The sequence below is a fragment of the Balaenoptera physalus genome (genome assembly GCF_965194825.1).
Source record: "Balaenoptera physalus genome assembly, chromosome: 14".
Classification (NCBI taxonomy): Eukaryota; Metazoa; Chordata; class Mammalia; order Artiodactyla; family Balaenopteridae; genus Balaenoptera; species Balaenoptera physalus.
The window spans coordinates 14,124,441-14,142,761 of record NC_138893.1 but is presented as its reverse complement, the minus strand read 5'-3'; the positions used below and the strand labels follow the sequence as shown (position 1 = coordinate 14,142,761).

The window sequence follows — 18,321 nt, the reverse complement described above, 5'->3', positions numbered from 1 at the left end:
GTTGACCTGGAGAGACCACCTTTAGGATACAGAGATAGCTCAAACTCATTGGTCCATTTAATGCTTCGCCTCTACAGTTAACGATAGAAAGAGAGATACCTGAACTAAGTTCATTAATGTAATTAAGGCATTTCACCACTGACTCAGTTTTCCAATCTCTGTAACTGGGACACCCTCTGCTCCTTCTGTACTTCACGGGAATGCTTTTGGGACGAGTGAGACACTACGTAAACACTCTGACCTCCTCGGACGGCAGATCTATAAAATGCAAAGAAAAAGTTCCCATCTGTTACACACGTTGCTGCTGTGTCGGTAGGCGTGGTGAAAAGGAGGGAAGACCAAACTATTTGGTGAGACTGGTTCACTGAGGGGCTGCTAACACTCAGAGAATGAAAGCATTGTTTCTAGGTCTTCATCCAGGAGGTTTGGAATAAACCAAACTGAATTTTGGTCCATGTCCATTTTCTACTTAGTGTCTCTGTCATGGCTCTTTTCTGAAAAATTCTCATTTCAAAATAACACAAAGGGCCCTGCCCACCTTCCTAAACATGGCTTTATAGTTAAAAGTGAAATCAACTGTTTGCATTTGTTTACTTTAAAGATTATCTGTACCCTCTTAGTACTGATAATTGGCCTTTTTTTTTTTTCTATTTCAGATCTCTTTCTCCTTCATGCGATACTCAAGGGAGAGACTCTGAACACAGCATTGTGATTCTCAATTTTTTAACTGAAGGGCACTGAGAGAAGATGAGAAGACAGAGGGCAGAGACAAAATAAACTGGAAGACATCACCTGGCAGCTGCTCAAAGCACACGTTACGTAACTCAAAGCCTGCACTGCCTGTCTGAATCCTTGAAGGGGGACGGAGAGGGTCCCTGTTAGGACCACCTCCACATACTTGCAAAACGGAGATGAGGTGTATGAAAGAAGATTTGCAAAATTCCTTCTAGTTTGGTTTTTAATGGACGGGAGTTATGTTTTAGAGTCCACAAAACTTCGATTAAATCACATTCTCACATGTAAAATAATCTGTATCATAATCAATACCTGATTCAGGTTTACAGTTTATAAAGGACTTTTCACACATGTTGTTCTATGGAATCCTCACTGTCACTTGAAGAGGCAGAGAGTAGCATCACCTCTGCCTGATAAATGTGGAAGGACGGGCTGAAAGAGTTCAAGCAGCGGGTTCAGCAGTGCAGTTAATAAGATTCAGAGCGAGAGCTCAGAGCAAGGCCTTCCAACTCCAACTCAGCTCTCTGCCCTTGATATGCATTTACCCCACGGATTCTTACTGAGCACCTACTATGTGACAGGCACTGTCTGTAACACGGAGGACTTACAACTTGTGGCCTCTTTAGAGGTAAACTCTCTCCCCACCCTCCCAGTGTGTGTGTTTATGTGTGTGTCAGATCCTCAGAACTAGTTTCAATAACACACATGTTCTTTCTGCCAGAGTACCCTTCTCTGCCCCAGGCTGTTGAAGCTCTTCCCACCTTTCCAAGTTCAGGGTTAAGTGGGACCTACTCTGAATTCTCCACCTCCTGGTCAGAATGAGTGTCTTCACCTAGGCGGGCAGACCGTCTGTGACTCTCAGGCCGGCTGTCTTCAGTCGGGCAGTTTGGGGTGTCAGGCCTTGGGTGAGAGCCAGAGCTCCACTCTCAGCCGTGTTTCTGCCCCTCGCCCCGGCCGGAGAGAAGCTGCTGCAGGACAGAACGCAGAGTCCCGGGCAGGAGGAGGGGCAGGCACGCTGGCAGTGACGTCCCTGCCCCACTCAGCTGAGACAGAGCCTCTCCTTTGTCCCTCGTCTCCTTCTCCCGACAGCAGTCTTCAAGGGACAGTGCTGGGACCGCTCCTGCGGCCCCCAGAGGACCCGAGGCAGTCTGGCCGCCCCTGACCTGAACGGGGCCAGCGACCCCTCATCAGTCCCCTGTCCCCATCCTCCTCGGCCACCGCTGCATCAGTAACCACTTCCTCGGTACAGATTGGGTCTCAACTCTGTATTTTCCCCCAGATCTAGACTTCACAGCTCCTCTGGGCCTACCAACTAAAGTCAGTACTCGAGACCTTTCAGGGCCCCTGCCCTGCGCTCCAGCCCCTCACACTCAGCCTGACTATTTGCTCAAGGGCCTGACCATGGCCCTGCTCCCCACGTCATCACTCACACCTTCCTCTCGTCCTCAGAGCCCTTCTCCTTCCCAACCCTGCTCTGCCTTCCAGGTCAGGACGAAGTCCGCTTGTTCTCTGGACCTTCCCTAACTCCCGAGTTCAAATGAATCTTTCTCACCTCTGCTTCCAAAGCACTTTGCTTTTACTGCTTTCTTTAGGGTATTCACCCTATGAGAAGTTATCTGTGGGGAAAGCCTTTGTAAACTGTATTCGTCCCAAGTGTAAAGCATTATTTCTCCCTTATAACCTTTCATCCTCTCCCCTTCTGCACCTTCCTCCAAGTACCTATCAGATAGTAGGCGCTCAATAAATATCTTGATGCAAACGACTTTCTAAAATAAACCAATGAGACACTTGAGACGTCATTTTAAAACCTGCCAGACTAAACCCCACTCAATTCACCGCAAAGGAGAAACAGGATCACTGTAGGTACACATATTGCACAGCACTTTCACCTTCAAAAGTCCTCTGTGAAAGAAAGTTAAACCTTTGTATAGCATAGCTATGGGCTGGTTTTTGTTCAGTTCTAAGGACTGCTGAAAGTCTTCGTGGGCTGTTGCATAGTCCTACAAAAGGGAGAATGAAAAAAAATAAATAAAGTAGTATTCGTTAGATATTTGGACATGTCCTACTTTCGACTGATAGAGGAAAAAAAATCCCAATTTAGTTTGTGCCCTTTCTGGCTTTAAAGGAAACATTTCATGACCACGAATATTAGAAGAATGCTTACACTGTTTGTGGAAAGAGTTGATTTCAATTGACAGGAGAAACTCACAAAGGTTTAATTTAAGCATACTGTCTCGACCACAAAAAAGAATATTATTTTAAATTCCATTAAAGTCATAATCTGTTATAGAAACTTTAAAAATTATTTTCTGAGACTAGCATTTTATTATACTGAATTCTAAAATAATTAGTACATAGATCAACCTTAAAATGTGTCATGTTGAGATTTTTTAAATCTACTTTCTTTTGCAATAGAAAATTGTTATTAAAATGACTGTAAGCCCACAAAAATAGCTATGGCAGTCATAAATACCACTCTGATGATAAAAGATAATCTTGCTAGATTGAGAAGCTACAGTCTGGGAAGCCGTATTAGTTCAGGTTATGGTTTTCGGGTTGTGATACCCAAAGAAATTCAAATTGTACCTCTAAGTTGAATGATCACACATTGACAACATGCATACCTGCTTCTCTATGCTGACATTTGCAAGAACATTTAAAGTATAATCTGTAAACCAAATTTCTCTTCTTCTGTTTCTCACGCTTTCTTTTTTCCCCCAGCCCAGAATTAGTTACTGCTGACAGTTCAAGCAAGAAAATGTGTTCCTGGTACTTAATATTTCTCCACTGGGTTCGACTTCAGCTAAAGAAAATGCTTTCATAACTGTCTTATATCACGAACTATTATTATACAGCCCCAAACCCAAATCTATCAAATAGCAGCTTTCTGAAGTAGAAGGAAAGGCTAAATCTTTATCATCATGAAAGGGCAAGTTTTAAGGCAAGAACAATTCACCTCTGATATGAAGTACAGGGTCCCGCGGTGTCTGTACAGCCGTGCTGAGGGCTGAAGTTGAATAGCTTTAGTGAGATCATTCACTGCTTCATTAATTCGTCCCAGAGGGGACAGAATCTATAAACCCAAAAATATAATTAGGGGAGAAAAGTCCCAATGATCGTCCCTACAACTGTCAATGTTTTTGACTTTTCAATTCCGCTTCACCACCCCACATTCACAGTGTGACTCTCTCAGCAGTCTAGAACCCTTGACTCCACGTACTATGCAGTGAGGTTCAAAGTCAACAGCTGAGGAGGGGCTGCCCATCTTGTCCAGCCAAGGGGATGCGGATGAACTATGACCATGGCAATTGCCTTGTCATTGTTTCATGTTCTAGGTCAAAACAGATGTTGCTTTTCTTGAAGTGTGACCATTTGTTCCCCAACCTATCATTTACCTTTCAAAACAAAATTTGGCATGTCAAATTCATCTGAAAGATAACTTTGAACCATTAAAATAGAGGAATTGTTAAACACAGACTGGAGTCCTCCATGGTGTCTAGCTATGCCGTCTGTAGTATTAAGTGCTGAATGGCAATTTCTAGCATTCCAGGTGTTTTGTAAGCCCTCTTCTGCGAACGACTCTCAACTCATCAGTCATGATCTGCAAGGCCGTGAAGAAACATCTGCAGGCCTGTTCTGAATGCTCTTTTGATCCAGCAATCGGTTGTGTTCAGGCAACAATGACAATACGGAAGACAGCTCAGAATGCAGAAGTTCACCCAAATGACATAAGAAAACCCAAAATGGGTATCAGTACTCATGCAATCAAGCTCAAGCAATTTATCCGGAACAAAGGTCCTTAAATTAGGGTTAATTTTGTTCTTATAATAGGTCATTTCCATCAAGGTTTACTAACTGGTTTCCTCCTCTGCAGGAACTTAAAACCAGCAAGGGAGAGAAGATTCAGGCAGGCACATCACCAGGGGCAAGAAAGCTCAGACAGAGGAAAGAAATGGAAAATATGCCCTTAGAATTCAAGAAGCATAGTGGTCTAGGGTTATATTTTCAAAGGAAGAACATCCCAACGCAGCATATTAACCCCTAGAGACGTTAAGTGAATTATCACACCCCAGCACAACAATCAATATGCATTATAATGACCCGAGTAACTAAAGAAGGTTAAATTATGTTCACTAAATGTAGACTATTTCAGAAAGTATAAAAGTGAAAGGTTTCTTATAAAATAATTCCTGACATATATAAATGGTATCCTGTAATTTAGCTGGAAGAATCGCTATGTCATGACATTACTGCCTGATAATGCCAGAAAAGGGGGATATTACTATATATTTTTAAGATCATTGGAAATCACTTTTCTGATTACTAACATCATTTGGGGTACACGATTAGCTTTTTATTAGATATACAAATTTTTTAAAGCTGCTAAATCAGTCTTCTTTCTAAGTGTGCTTGATTAAATTCATGCGTTATCATAACATTTTAGCACAGCATCAGCATAATGCCGGGGAAAAGCACAGCACCCGCTCCCTGGAGCAGAAAGTCACCAAGTGAGCCACTCAACGCTCACCCTAAAAACCAACAGGACTCTCGTGCAGCAGCGAACAGATTACGGTCACTTAACCCTTAGGGTTACAATCCAAAAGTGACATGAGAAAACGAATTCTTTCATTAATTGAGAAGGAATTTCCTTCAGAAAGCCAAATCCCCAGTAAAACAAAAAACTCATTTTAAGAAACTGAACTGTAACTTAAGACACTATAATTTTGAGAACAGAAACATCACAAATGCAGTTTTAAAAATACTAAAACACTTAGTGTGCCCTTTGCTTGCTAAGTTTTCTCCCTCCAAGAGAGGGGGGAAAAGTCATTTGTCCCTTTAGTCCAACTATGAAATCCCACCAGATCAGATAATTAAAGTTACGTCTGATTCAGATTGAAAACGTTAACATAAATTCTAAAGCATTTCATATGGTTAAATGTGCAGCAAAATAAATACAACATGAAACCTGGAGAGTTTACTATTGTTTTATGAAAATGGTAAAATGGACCCATTTCATTTAAAAACATTAAAAGGGGTGCCTTTGCACACATTCCTTTCTCTGGCCTGAACGCCCTTCTCTACCTTGCTCCCCAGGACACGGTTTCTGACCAGCTCCAGCATCACCTCTTCAGTGAGGCCTCTGCAAACACCGCCCACGCCTCTCCCCTCGCCAGTTTGTCCCAGGGCTCCAGCAGACCATGCTTCTCTGCTCCTGACCAAGCAGCCCCTCTCTCGGTGTCCACTGTCACACACGTTACCTGGAACTGTCACCACGTGTTGCCTCTCTGTCTCCACCGTGAGCCCCAAGTTCCGGTTATGGTCACCCTTACCTGATCTACGTGTCTATGTAGATAGGTATATCTCATAAAAATTATATACAAGTGCGCGCATGCGCACACACACACACACACACACACACACACACACACACACACACACATGCTTCCAAAGGCTATAAATCTCATTTGACCATACTGTCATATTGTTTTGCTAAAGTATGTCATGTATACAGTAAACACGGTGACATATTTTTCAACAAACATTGACAGCGGTAGTACACATCATAACTGTATACCTTAATACTCAATGTTACTGTCATATGTTAAATCAGGAGTATCACTCGGCCCATAGTTTTCTAGTAATTTCAACTGTGTTTAAAGGCGTTATGTATGTATGGAGGAAAACACAATAGGTATACAGGAGTTTTAAAATTTCTAAGTAATAAAATAATAGGAAAAAAAATCTGAGATTCGACTAATCCAATAACAACAGAGGGAAAAAGAAAACCGCACTCACTTCTGCTCGCTGCTCAAATACCTCTGGACGATCTGGTTCCAAGGTAATTACTCGGCTCAGTTCGAACAGAGCAAGCTCAGCATTCTTAATGTCCTTGAAAAGGCATTAGCTTAGTATGAGACACACTGTTCCTCAAAACCAGCTTGAACAGATTTTCTGAAAACACTAATAATTTAGCAATGACATAACTACTTATTCAGAAATAAATATGAACGTAGCTTCTAAATAAGAGATCGGCCAAGTTAAATAAGCTCTATTACAATTATTTAACTCACTCAGGTCTACCTACCCATCAACGGCACATGGGACCTGGCTACCTATCCCAAGTTCCACGGAGGGCAAGGCATTTTCTCAATTTAGCCGATTTAAACACCGCATCAACAAATTTCAAGGGATGAGCATAGGGACACCAGTGTACAAAATGATGCTGGCCAGTGGCAATGTGGGAACAGAGAGGGCCCGTGTCAGTGTCCATCAAAACCCCTAGGCCTACACACCTACACCTGGAGAAGTCTAGGTAAACCTGTCCTCTTTAAAATTTACACAGTACTTTATATCAAAAATATATGAGCATGTTACTTTTACATTAAAAGTGCACTAAAGATACAAGCAAATTTCACATCAAGATATAAAATTAAAAGAGATGAGGATGAGGAAGAAGCAGTTTATCGCTGACCTTTACTAGGGCAACTTCAGTCGTTTACTGATGCCCTGAACCTAACTAGGGCTATTTATTGATGCTCTGAATGTAACATTGTTTCCTTCCTAAATGTCTTCGTTCCCAAATCTGAGTTCCTGCTCAGTCTTCCTTCTCAAGTCTCAGAAGTACACAAATATTACACAAGATTTCTCCAGTAGGCCGGCAGGCAATTAGGACAGTTTTTTTTAATTGGCAAAGATATAAAAGTGACGTTTCTCCCTCAAGACATAATTTCATTTGAATATTTTTAATAGAAAATAATAGAAAAAGTTTATGTAGAATGTTCAAGACTGAAAATTTGGACATCTGATCTTAGACCACTTCATTATTTACGATATACTCTCAGGAAAAGTCTTCATTTTTATACCGTAGTGCCTTTGTTTGACCAAAATATATTGGGTTGACCAAAAAGTTCATCCGGGTTTTTCCATAACATCATGAGACATACTGTTATTCAAAACCAGCTTCAATAGATTTTCTGAAAAAACTAGTAATTTAGTAATGACATAACTACTTATTTAGAAATAAATATGAACATCTTATGGAAAAACCCGGAGGAACTTTCTGGCCATCCAATACTTATTATAACCTTCCTCCTGCATTCCTCAGAGAAATAAGGGGAATAAGGCTCCAAAGACATATCTATCTGGGAAAGTGTAATGTATGGTAACAAATTAAAAATAAATTTTACCAAAAAAACTTGTTCTTTTATTCAACCTTTAAAAATTGTGGAAGGAACTCAGATTCTAAGTCCTACCACACTATTGATGCCCTGTCTCTCTTTTACAGCAATGAGTGTTTCTCGGGAATTCAGTCAAGGTCTCGTGTTTTTCTAGGCTTATGTCCAGCTCATCATGAAATAAAGCTTAGGCTGCCAAAGGCTGTCCTTTTGGAATAGAAAGTAACCTCAGAAGACCTGGGCAGAAATCCCCATCCCCCCACGTCCCAGCCACTTGATCTTGCAGAAGTCCCCTACGGCCACGGTCTCATCTGTGAACTGGAATGACACCACTGCGTGTTCCAGCAGAGCTCGGGGAGCGGTGAGGGGACCTATGGGGACCCTGGCCCGAGCCCGGTCACGTAGACACTATGGCAGGCGTGACTATTCCATACTCACATGTAATCCCTTCTTTCCATAGGCTATCCCTCGGCCATAAATTGCACTAACCAGATCAGGTTCCTCCTAGTCAGACCAAAACAGAAACACGTCAAAAACCATAAACAAAACAAAACAAAACAAATCAGTTTCTGCTCAAAGCACGTTAACGCCACACATGACAGCTCTACGTTATGCTACCACCACTCATGTCAGTCCATACACAGTCCCCAACCAAAAAAGTCTATCTTTTTAAAGCTCATTTGAATGAGACATGAATAAGAGTTTTACATCAAAAAAAAAAAAACCCTTAAAAATAGAGAAAACCAACATTACTGAGCGCTGTGCCAGTTTCTTTCGCACAGTCGTCTTACTTAAAATGCAATCCTCTCAGCAGTTCTATGATGGGCGGCACCAGCAAACACAGCCCAGAGAGAAAACGGAGGTTCGGAGAAGCAGATACAGGAGTAAGGGCCTGGGTGACACCTCCTCCTAGTTTGTCTGCTTTCAGGTAGTCATGCAATAATCTGAAAAGGAAAGAACCCGTCGGAGCCAGCACAACAAGGAACCAGAGGTGAGTCGGCTCCACAGTCTGTTGGGGGTTAATACAATCCTTTATTCTAACGGGTCAGAGCGAGAACCAGACCCTTTCTGCAACCTGCTCCCATGCGGACCGGATGCAACGCCTCTCAGGCCCAAGGACAGAGCGTCTGCTACCCCTGCCATCAAGTCCCTACACATGGGGCAGTGGCATGAACTTCCATCTGCATTTAACCCGTGAAATTCTTAGCCTCTTCTCTGAATCCTTCCCTGCATATTTAAGAAAGAAGAGTACACAGCCCCTGGCTATAAGGTCCTGAAGGAAGAACTTGACTACAGCAGATGAGCTATTTTACAGGCTAATCTATTATCAGTTTCAAATCTGAGATAGGGTGTCTGTGGGTATTGCCGCAAAAGACACATCAACTTCAATGATGAGAAAGTGGGAAAAAATAAAGGATAAGATGCTATATGCTGAAAAACAAAAAAAGGCTACTATAAACAGAATCAGGTACATCACCTCAGGTAGCAAGTGGGTGCATCACTGGCTACAACCCAGCCAGCAGACGGGCCTCATGGTATATGGAAAATCGGAAAAATTCAAGTAAATAATTACAGATTTCTAGCTTCTCTTGGAAAATAAAAAAATCCAACAATGACAGACCCACATTTGGGCATGAGAGTGTGAGAACGTGACAAAAACATAGGCACTGGCTGCCTATTTCGATGAAGGGTGTGTATTCACTAGCTTACCATGAGCCCCCCCATTGTCTCTACACTACATCAATTCACTTTGCTCATTTAATGTGCTTCTCTGGCTCCCAGAGAGTTTTGGATTTCTGATTCATAACGTATGTGTAACTGACATGAAAGGTTGTCCATGCTATTTGCTAAATGGGAAAAAGTATGAGTTACAGAATGACAGAGGAATGGTAGTCACTTCTTATAAATAATACTTACATAGGATTATGTGGGTCAGTTGGTGCACAGAAAAAAAGCTCTCCAAAATACTAACAGTAGTTTTCTCTAGAGAGTGGGATTACTAGGTATCTTCCTATTCTGCTTAATACACCGATGCATTCCTTTTAATTGTTTAAAACAAACACACATACAGTTATAATCAGAAAAAAAATGTGTTAAGTAAGATGTATTACAGAAAATAATAGAAAACTTTACTGTCAATTGAAAATATTGTATTTAAATAAATAAAGAGAAAATCTATTATAAATTATAGAAAATTTAGGAGATGAAGAAAAGCACAAAAAATAAGGTAAAAGGCACCCTACAATCCTGTCACCCAGAGATAACACTTTAAACATTTAAATATTCCTCTGGGGACTTCCCTGGTGGTGCAGTGGTTAAGAATCCGCCTGCCAATGCAGGGGACACAGGTTCAAGCCCTGGTCCAGGAAGATCCCATGTGCCGCAGAGCAAATAATCCCATGGACCACAACTACTGAACCTGAATTCTAGAGCCCACGTGCCGTAACTACTGAGCCCACGTGCTGCAACTACTGAAACCCGTGCTCTGCAACTACTGACACCCGCGCTCCTAGAGCCCGTGCTCCGCAACAAGAGAAGCCACTGCAGCTAGAAGCCCACCCACCACTATGAAGAGTAGCCCCCGCTCGCCGCAACTAGAGAAAGCCTGCGCGCAGCAACGGAGACCCAACACAGCCAAAAATAAATAAAATTTTAAAAATAAATAAACACATAAATACTCCTCCTGGTTTAAAGAAAGGCAGAGCAAGTAGTTTGAGAGAGGGATACAGGTACAGAGGGTGAGGAGAAGCAGGAAAAAGAGTTCCCCACTGAGGAATCAAAGTCAGACGGTCTTCACGCTTCTCCCTAGCAACGGCACCTGCCAGAAGACCGAACAGTCAACAGAGCGGCACCTCGGCCAGGCTGGGTGGGGCTGGTGAGCCCACACAGCTCATGCCTGCTGATGACAGGCCTCCAGGGAGAGGAAACCCCACTTTCAGAGAAGTTTTTCTCCTCAACTGAGGAAAATTTTATACCAGATGACAGGAGGTTAGTTAGAAAAAAGTGTATTTAAATAAAGAGTTATTCTACTTGCATGACGGGCATCTCCATACACCCTGTGGCCACTCCAGCCACCCTGGGAGGCGTCCTCATGTCCCCAGCCAACGTATGTACTCAAGATATCCCGGTGCTTTCACCTGCTGATCGATCAGCCACGGCCCAGTTCACAGCTTTCCTCTCCCACCTGGCTACTGCAACGGCCTTAAGCACGCTCTTGTTTCTTCCCATCCAGGCTCCAGGCCCACACTAAGAGCCACCTCAGGGTGATCATGACACTCCCCTGGCGGAGACCGCTCACTGCCCCCCAGCGCCTGCACTAGCAACATTCAAACATTTTCACTCTCACCCACAGTAAGAAATACATCTTACACCGTAACCCAGTACACTCATACGTATATACATAAACACACACACAAACACATCAGAAACAGAAGTTTCACTAACGTCGCATCAAGAGCCTTACTACACACAATGTAATCTGGTATTTCCTCGTCTGGTGTATTTCATTAAAAAAATGCTAGTCTTGACTCACCAATTAATTTCAGGGCCCACTAAAGGGTAGTGCCTCATAATTTGAAAAACAGTGAGGTAACATCCAAATGCCTTTGCAAAATTTACTGATCATTTTCCTGCCTCTCTGTTCACCTCCTTCCTCTGCCCCACTCACGATTCATGCTCTAAAAATTAGCTTAATGGGACTTCCCTGGTGGTCCAGTGGTTAAGACTTCGCCTTCCAATGCAGGGGCTGTGGGTTCCATACCTGGACAGGGAGCTAAGATCCCACATGCCTCACGGCCAAAAAACCAAAATATAAAACAGAAGCAGTATTGTAACAAATTCAATGAAGACTTTTAAAAAATGGTCCACATCAAAAAAAAATCTTAAAAAAAAAATAATAATAATAATAAAAATTGGCATTACTTAGTAGTTCCCTAGATACAACAGGGTCTCCCAAGCTTGGTGCATTTGCAAATGCTCTCATCTGCCTGAAACACCCACCCACGGCCTCTGTGCCCAAGAAAGTCCTTCAATCCTTGAACCCTCTCTTCTGACTCCTTCCAGATGCCCCTGGAAAATAGATACGCCCCTCTCCTCTGTTCCACTATATGTCATAGGGATGTGAGTCATTCATTCAACAAATATTTACTCAGGGCCAGCTATGAGCCATGTCCCGTCCCATATGCTATGAATACCATAGTAAGCGAGAACCAACACAGAAGGCAAAAAAGATTCTTGACTTCTTGGAGCATAGCCAAAGAATCACAGACATAAATGTAAAGTTATACCTTCAGTAAATGCTAGAGTGATAAATGGTGCTTTTAGAAAATGTATAAAGACTTAAACAAGGTTAGGAAGGATTTCCTAAGGAAGAGATACCTGGGCTGAGATCTGTAGAGGACGGGGGAATCCCAGAATGACCGGTCCAGGCAGCGGAGGCAGACGGTGCAAAGGCTCAGAGGGAAGCGGGGAACACGGCATCTCCAAGCTGAGGTTGGAGAGGCAGGTAGGGACCTTATTAAGGATTTTTATCTCCAACTTAAAAGTAGCAGCAAAGTATATGTGTGTTTAAAGTACATGTTTGTATGGTGTGTACATGTGCGTGTGTGTGGAGGGTGTGAGGAGAGAAGCCAGGAACCGAGAGCCCCATCTGTCATCTGGCAGATGAAAGCGGCTCAGCCGTGGTTTGAACAGAGCCGGGAGAAGCAGATGGACAAAGGAGATACTTGGGAGGCACACAGACAGAGCTGGTGATGAAGAAAGTGGCACACACATGTGTGGAACATGTGGCCTCACATAGCCCTGCGGAGACGGTGCCATTCACTGAGCTTGGCGACACTAGGATACGAGGAGGAATTCTTTTTCAGTTGTGGCTGGGGAGGATCTGGTGGGATCAGGGGAGAGCAGGCAGTCGATTTGGAACCCGTAATACTAGACTATAACTATGATACCTACCACGATAACTAAACATCCTTCTGTGCGGTTGGAAGAAAATTCTGAAAAGAAGAGTCAGTCGAATGGAGAAAACCTAAACACGTTACAGATGCACATGTTTGTTTTCTCTATTATTCAATTTACACGTTCTTTTTAGAATTTCTTTCCGACAGCGTAGAAGGATCTATAATTATTGTGGTTGTTACCACACCACAGTATAGCCTAGTATTACAGGTTCCTAAATTGAAACAGTAGATTTTATTGCTTTTCTTGATTGATACAACTTTATTCCTTTATCACTGGCTTTGGATGTTTACAAGTCAGAACTCTTTCTTTATGAAACGTCACAATGAATTATTGTTTCAAACAAAAAACAATGTTTATTTCTAAAAACAAATTGAGCTCAGAATATCATTTCAAAGTATTTTTGAATACACAAGTCTAATAATATTTACACTTTATAAAGTTTTCAGAATTTTAAATGAATTAAATTAAACTAATATTTCAATCGTCCAATATTACTTTATGCAAATGCAAAATCATGGTATAATAAGACTGTTATCTTACTGGATCATGTCCACTTAGATGTCTCAATTCTCCAAAGAATCAATTTTTTTAAACCCATAAAAGTCTAATTTACCATTTTCATTATATTATTTACATAGTGATTTTAAAATTTACAAGTATTTATTTTTCCGGCACAAGGTTGGCTTTTTGTTAAAACTCGAAAGTCACTGGATCAAAGACAAACGAATAAGTCAAAAACGTCACTGCACAGCAATGTAACAAGGATTAAGTTCTGTGTAAGTGGCAGGCGCACATACATATGTACATAAAAGATGGTTACAAGATCATGTGCAGAGGAATGTTTCACACTTTGTCTGCTAATATAAAAAAGAAACAAAGTTCTTTCATGAATTCAATTCCACCAGAATCAGATCAGAATCAGATGAGCTCAAGGTCACACGACTAAGAGCAAAGGCCAACTGCCTCATAACACTGTCACAGCACTTACGTCACCCAGCCCTGCATGAGCATCAAAGCAGCACAGACATCAGGAAAGGGTCCCACTTTCAAGAACACTACAATAGAAGTGCTGACACATTGTGGAAGTGACACAAGGACACTGACGTGGAGACAATACTAATTGATACGCTTTTAAAATCAAGAGGTTCCAATGACGACGGACAGATCTATTAAGTCTTGAAATTGTGCTCAGTTGGAAACCTTGATGCTCAAGGAACACTGTATTCCTTTATAGACGTGCCAAACAACCCATACTTGGATAAATATTCAAAGGAACAGTTTGAAACAACAAAGATTATGGAAATAGCCCGTAAGTTTGTTCTCTGATGCTGGAGCTAAGACCACAAGAAAGTATAAAAGCTTTACATCAAAAGGTCACTCTGGAATATGAGTGGCCCTCATGCATAGATCCAAATTTCACATTAAATGATCTTATATAAATGGTGAATATAATAAAATCCTAGCCCCCATGGCCCCATCTGTCTTCAGCTTTCTATGAATGGAGTCCGATTCGATGTACTCCTGTTACACCCTGGAGTTCGCGGGCTGTCCAAGAGAAACACTTTGTCAGGAGATAACAAGCTAAAAAAAACTGGAAAAGCTTGTCTGTGAACAGTTATCACTGAAGATTTGTTAAAGGATGTTTATTGGCTTAAAAATAAAGAGTTTTCGCACATGTGGAAGGGTCCTGCAAGGAACAGGTGAACATCTGATAGCATGTACTGACAAAAAATGACCCTCTGGTGACACTGAGCTGAGTCCTAACTTGGCATCCCTCCACGCTTGCAGAAACGCTTTACCACTATTCTGAATACTGGATACGAAAAAGTATTGCTGGGGTAAAACTCAGTTTCATTACTGCAAGACCCAGTATTGCTGTATTTGCCAATAAAAGAAAAGGAAGAGCAGTTAGATTTAAAGAATGGTCATACTTTAAAAATACAACATAAAGAGACTGATTTACGCAAATTCTGATTCATGGTGAGAAAAGGAGTTTTGGTCAATTACAGAAGTAGCAATAACTATTCTTTGGACACTTGCTACCACGTGGTTGTATAGTTTCTTGATGAGATTGGCTATCAAAAATTTGAAGAAATCAATGAAAAGCTCTTAAACAGGAATTATGTGCACCAGTTTCAAACATAAAGACTAATATGGAAAAGTTATGTCCAGAAAAGCAGAATCAGATCTCTTATTAAAATTTTAAAAAAGAATTTTAGCACTTAATATCAAACCTTTGTATTTTGTATTTATCATAGTCATATAACATAAAGAAAATGTAACAGATTTTCACCAAGCTCTATCTGGATGCCTCTAAATTTGCTCCCGCTTACTCCACTGTGTCATATGATTTTCCACATGTGTTATAATGCAGAAAAGGCTGGGAAGCACCGAAACAAAGGGGAAGAGAGACATCCCCAAGGAGAGCACCAGCAGGAAAGCCAAAGGCATTGAATTCCCACGTAAAGACGTGTTATGAATGACGACGCAGTCTTGTCTTCTGTGGCATTTGAACTTTCTGCGGCTCCACCATCCTCTATTCTTGCCCCATCGTAGCTTGAATCACCAAAATCACCAGTCCAACCTTATAATCCACACATTCTCAAAGAAAAATTTACCAGTCGAAAGCAACCCAACGCAGATTGATGAAAATGTTATATCAAACTTCAATATATTAATATCTTTTCTTAGCACAAAGAGAAAAACTCTGATCTACTTTCTGAATGCAATTGCAAGAAAAATAGGTTTTACAATAATAAATGGACAACAGAGATATTATAGAGTCACTAAAATGACTGTAGAGAAATACTGAAAAACATTTATAAAATTAAGTAAAAAAGTAATACAAAATAGTACATAAGTTCAGATTATAAAAAACAAATGCATACTTTGAAAAGGCCATAAACTTAAATAATGGTAGAGTGGCAGAATTAGGAAATTTTTTATTACTTAAAGTTTTTTCTTTAACGTTGTTATATTGCCTTCAGCTAGACTGATAACAATATTTTTCAAAAAGTTAAATGAATTGCTAATACGTCTGCAAGCCTGTACTGTTGTCTTCTGTTGGCTACCGTAAATTAACTGACATTTGCTCCTATAAATGTATCAAAACCTCCCTTTCAAACCAGGGTGTTAAAGTGCTTTCTTACCTTTTTAAATACTGCAATGCTAAACAGAAAGGCAAGTTTTAAAACTTTATAATCTACCCATCGCACTTTAAACTCCAATGAAGAATGTTATTCCATATGACCATTCAAACACATAGCTCCTTGGATCTAAGCACTTTAAAGTAATAACTATAAAAATATCTTATTGATTATTTGAGAGTGAAGATAGAATTGTCAACATAATTAATCATATGTTTAAAAAGAGAAAACAAAAGCAGAGCAAAAATTTCAAAAATAATACTTTAAAATTAAGTCTGCCTGCTGGATTGTAAACTATCTATTGGCTCTTACTGTATTAGCACAGATGAATATGCCAGAATGGTCCTTTGAATAGCTGAAATTAACTGAGCACTTACTATGTGCCAGGCACCTAGCAAAGTACTTTTTAAGATATTTCATTCAAACTGAACGAGAATATTTTTGGAGGTAGTTATTATTATGCCTATAATCCAGGTGGTTAAATAACTTGCTAGTAAGCAGCAGAGTAGATGAGAACTTGGGTATTTCTAATTCTACCTGACCCTCCTGGACAGAGAATGGATAATGGCCAGGCATCTACCAGAGTACAGTTAAATCATGACCCGAGATACACAGCCAGCAATGTCAGGCTGCATTGCAGGTCTCCTATGCAACTCTTATACTTGCATATGAAAGCACTTGGTCTGTATCGGATTTTAACACAGCCATCAATCAATAGAGGCCCAATACTTCCACTGAAGAGTCTCATAAGTATACTTTAAGGTGAGAAACAAATCCACGAGTGGACTTAAGTATGCAGATCAACTCCTGCATGGAGAGTAAACATCTGTAACTCCAAGAATTTCCAGTGTCCGCATCTCATGGGAGATATCAAGATAGAGAGGAAAATGAGCTGAAGCTAACGTCTGTCTTTTTGAAACTTGGTTTGAATCTCACCTCTGCCACCTGATGGTGGGGAGACTACAAGCAAATTGCCTGATCTCCTTAGATCTCATTTTCCTCCTTTAAAATAAAGTAATACTGCAAAGATTAAATGAGAGCATGTTACAAGGCCTGCACTAAGAGAGTGCTCGGTCAGGGCTGATTTCCTTTACTTTCTTGTAAAATCTTAAAATCCATGTTTTATTGCAGCACTTTAGCTATGCATAAGTCCATATTTTTGTCGTGACTATAAACTTGCAATTATATAATTAAGAAGAAAAATTACCTGAAGCATTGTTGAAAAATGTCTTATTGCTTCATCATAGAGACCACTGCCAATCAACACATATGCAATAGCTATGAAAAAATACAGAAACATTAAAGGAACGAATAAAGGATCTCAGACTGGAATTGGTAACTAAATTCTTTACCAAATCTTAAAAGGCAGCTCCAACGACTAGAAGCAGTTAAAGAAAACCTAGAAGTTAATAAGACGTAACTGAATTCTCCTACCACTCAGCACTTGCTAATCAGTCGTCTAGTTCCATCTAGATTTAAATTATTAAAGCCATCTATAAAACATCTGCCTACAAGAAGTAATTATCTTTTTCTAAGCCCATCACTCACTTTCAAATACCAAATAATCTTTATGATGTCTCTTATCTATGTATACAAAAGAGCTAGTAATAAGCCTGAATAATATCCATATAACATGGCAATGTGACTTGACTGTGAAAGTTAGAAGAAATACCCAAATAGCATCACATATCTCAATTCCTGCAGGTGCTGAATTTACTGCCAATTACCTAGTAAGAACAAAAACAGAGGCTCCAATTAATATATATTAATATAATGCTCATCTGTAGATATAATTCACACCACTGCAAGAGACCACTAGTCTTTTCCCTAGCTCTTCTATTCAAAATATAGTCAAGACACTACTCAAAATATACTCTAAAGATCACAAATAGTTTTTAATCAAGTTGTTTATGTAAGTGGGATTTTGAAATTAGAGCCATGAATATCTCTTAAAACATGGCACAATTTTGACTAAACTTTTTCACCTGTCAAAAAAACCAATAAATTTTAATATTCTAGATTACATTTCTATCTATAATATTTGCCCTAACTCTCTGAAGCCCCAAATATCCCTGAAAAATTGTATTCCTAACTCAATATAATACTATTTTGATCATATTTCTTTGCAAAAAAAGCTTTATGCAACCCTCTAATTCAAGGACATAATTACGTGTTCAAGAAGATGGGCAACTAAAACTTTTAATGTCATTCAGAGTTTAAATTCCCTGAAAGTAAAAAGTAGTAAAAACAGTAAATGCAGAAAGAGATTCAGAGTATCTTTATAACTAACCTGAGAAAAGTAAAAT

The 18,321-nt window shown here is 40.3% G+C and overlaps 1 protein-coding gene across 9 annotated transcripts in view; it reads right to left on the bottom strand.

Moving 5' to 3' along the window:
• TTC13 (tetratricopeptide repeat domain 13) overlaps window positions 1-18,321 on the bottom strand; it is a gene marked incomplete at its 5' end in the record, with an annotated part of 69,772 nt that overhangs the window by 27,997 nt on the left and 23,454 nt on the right. For 3 of the 9 annotated variants that reach the window (XM_082422988.1, XM_082422989.1, XM_082422994.1), the window contains 5 exons: window positions 2,625-2,735; window positions 3,692-3,808; window positions 6,532-6,624; window positions 8,349-8,414; window positions 17,223-17,293. In XM_082422988.1, the coding sequence (XP_082279114.1) occupies window positions 2,625-2,735; window positions 3,692-3,808; window positions 6,532-6,624; window positions 8,349-8,414; window positions 17,223-17,293 (458 nt within the window). The remainder of the gene's footprint in view (window positions 1-2,624; window positions 2,736-3,691; window positions 3,809-6,531; window positions 6,625-8,348; window positions 8,415-17,222; window positions 17,294-18,321) is intronic. The other 6 variants (XM_082422990.1, XM_082422991.1, XM_082422992.1 and 3 more) reach the window with 3 other exon arrangements.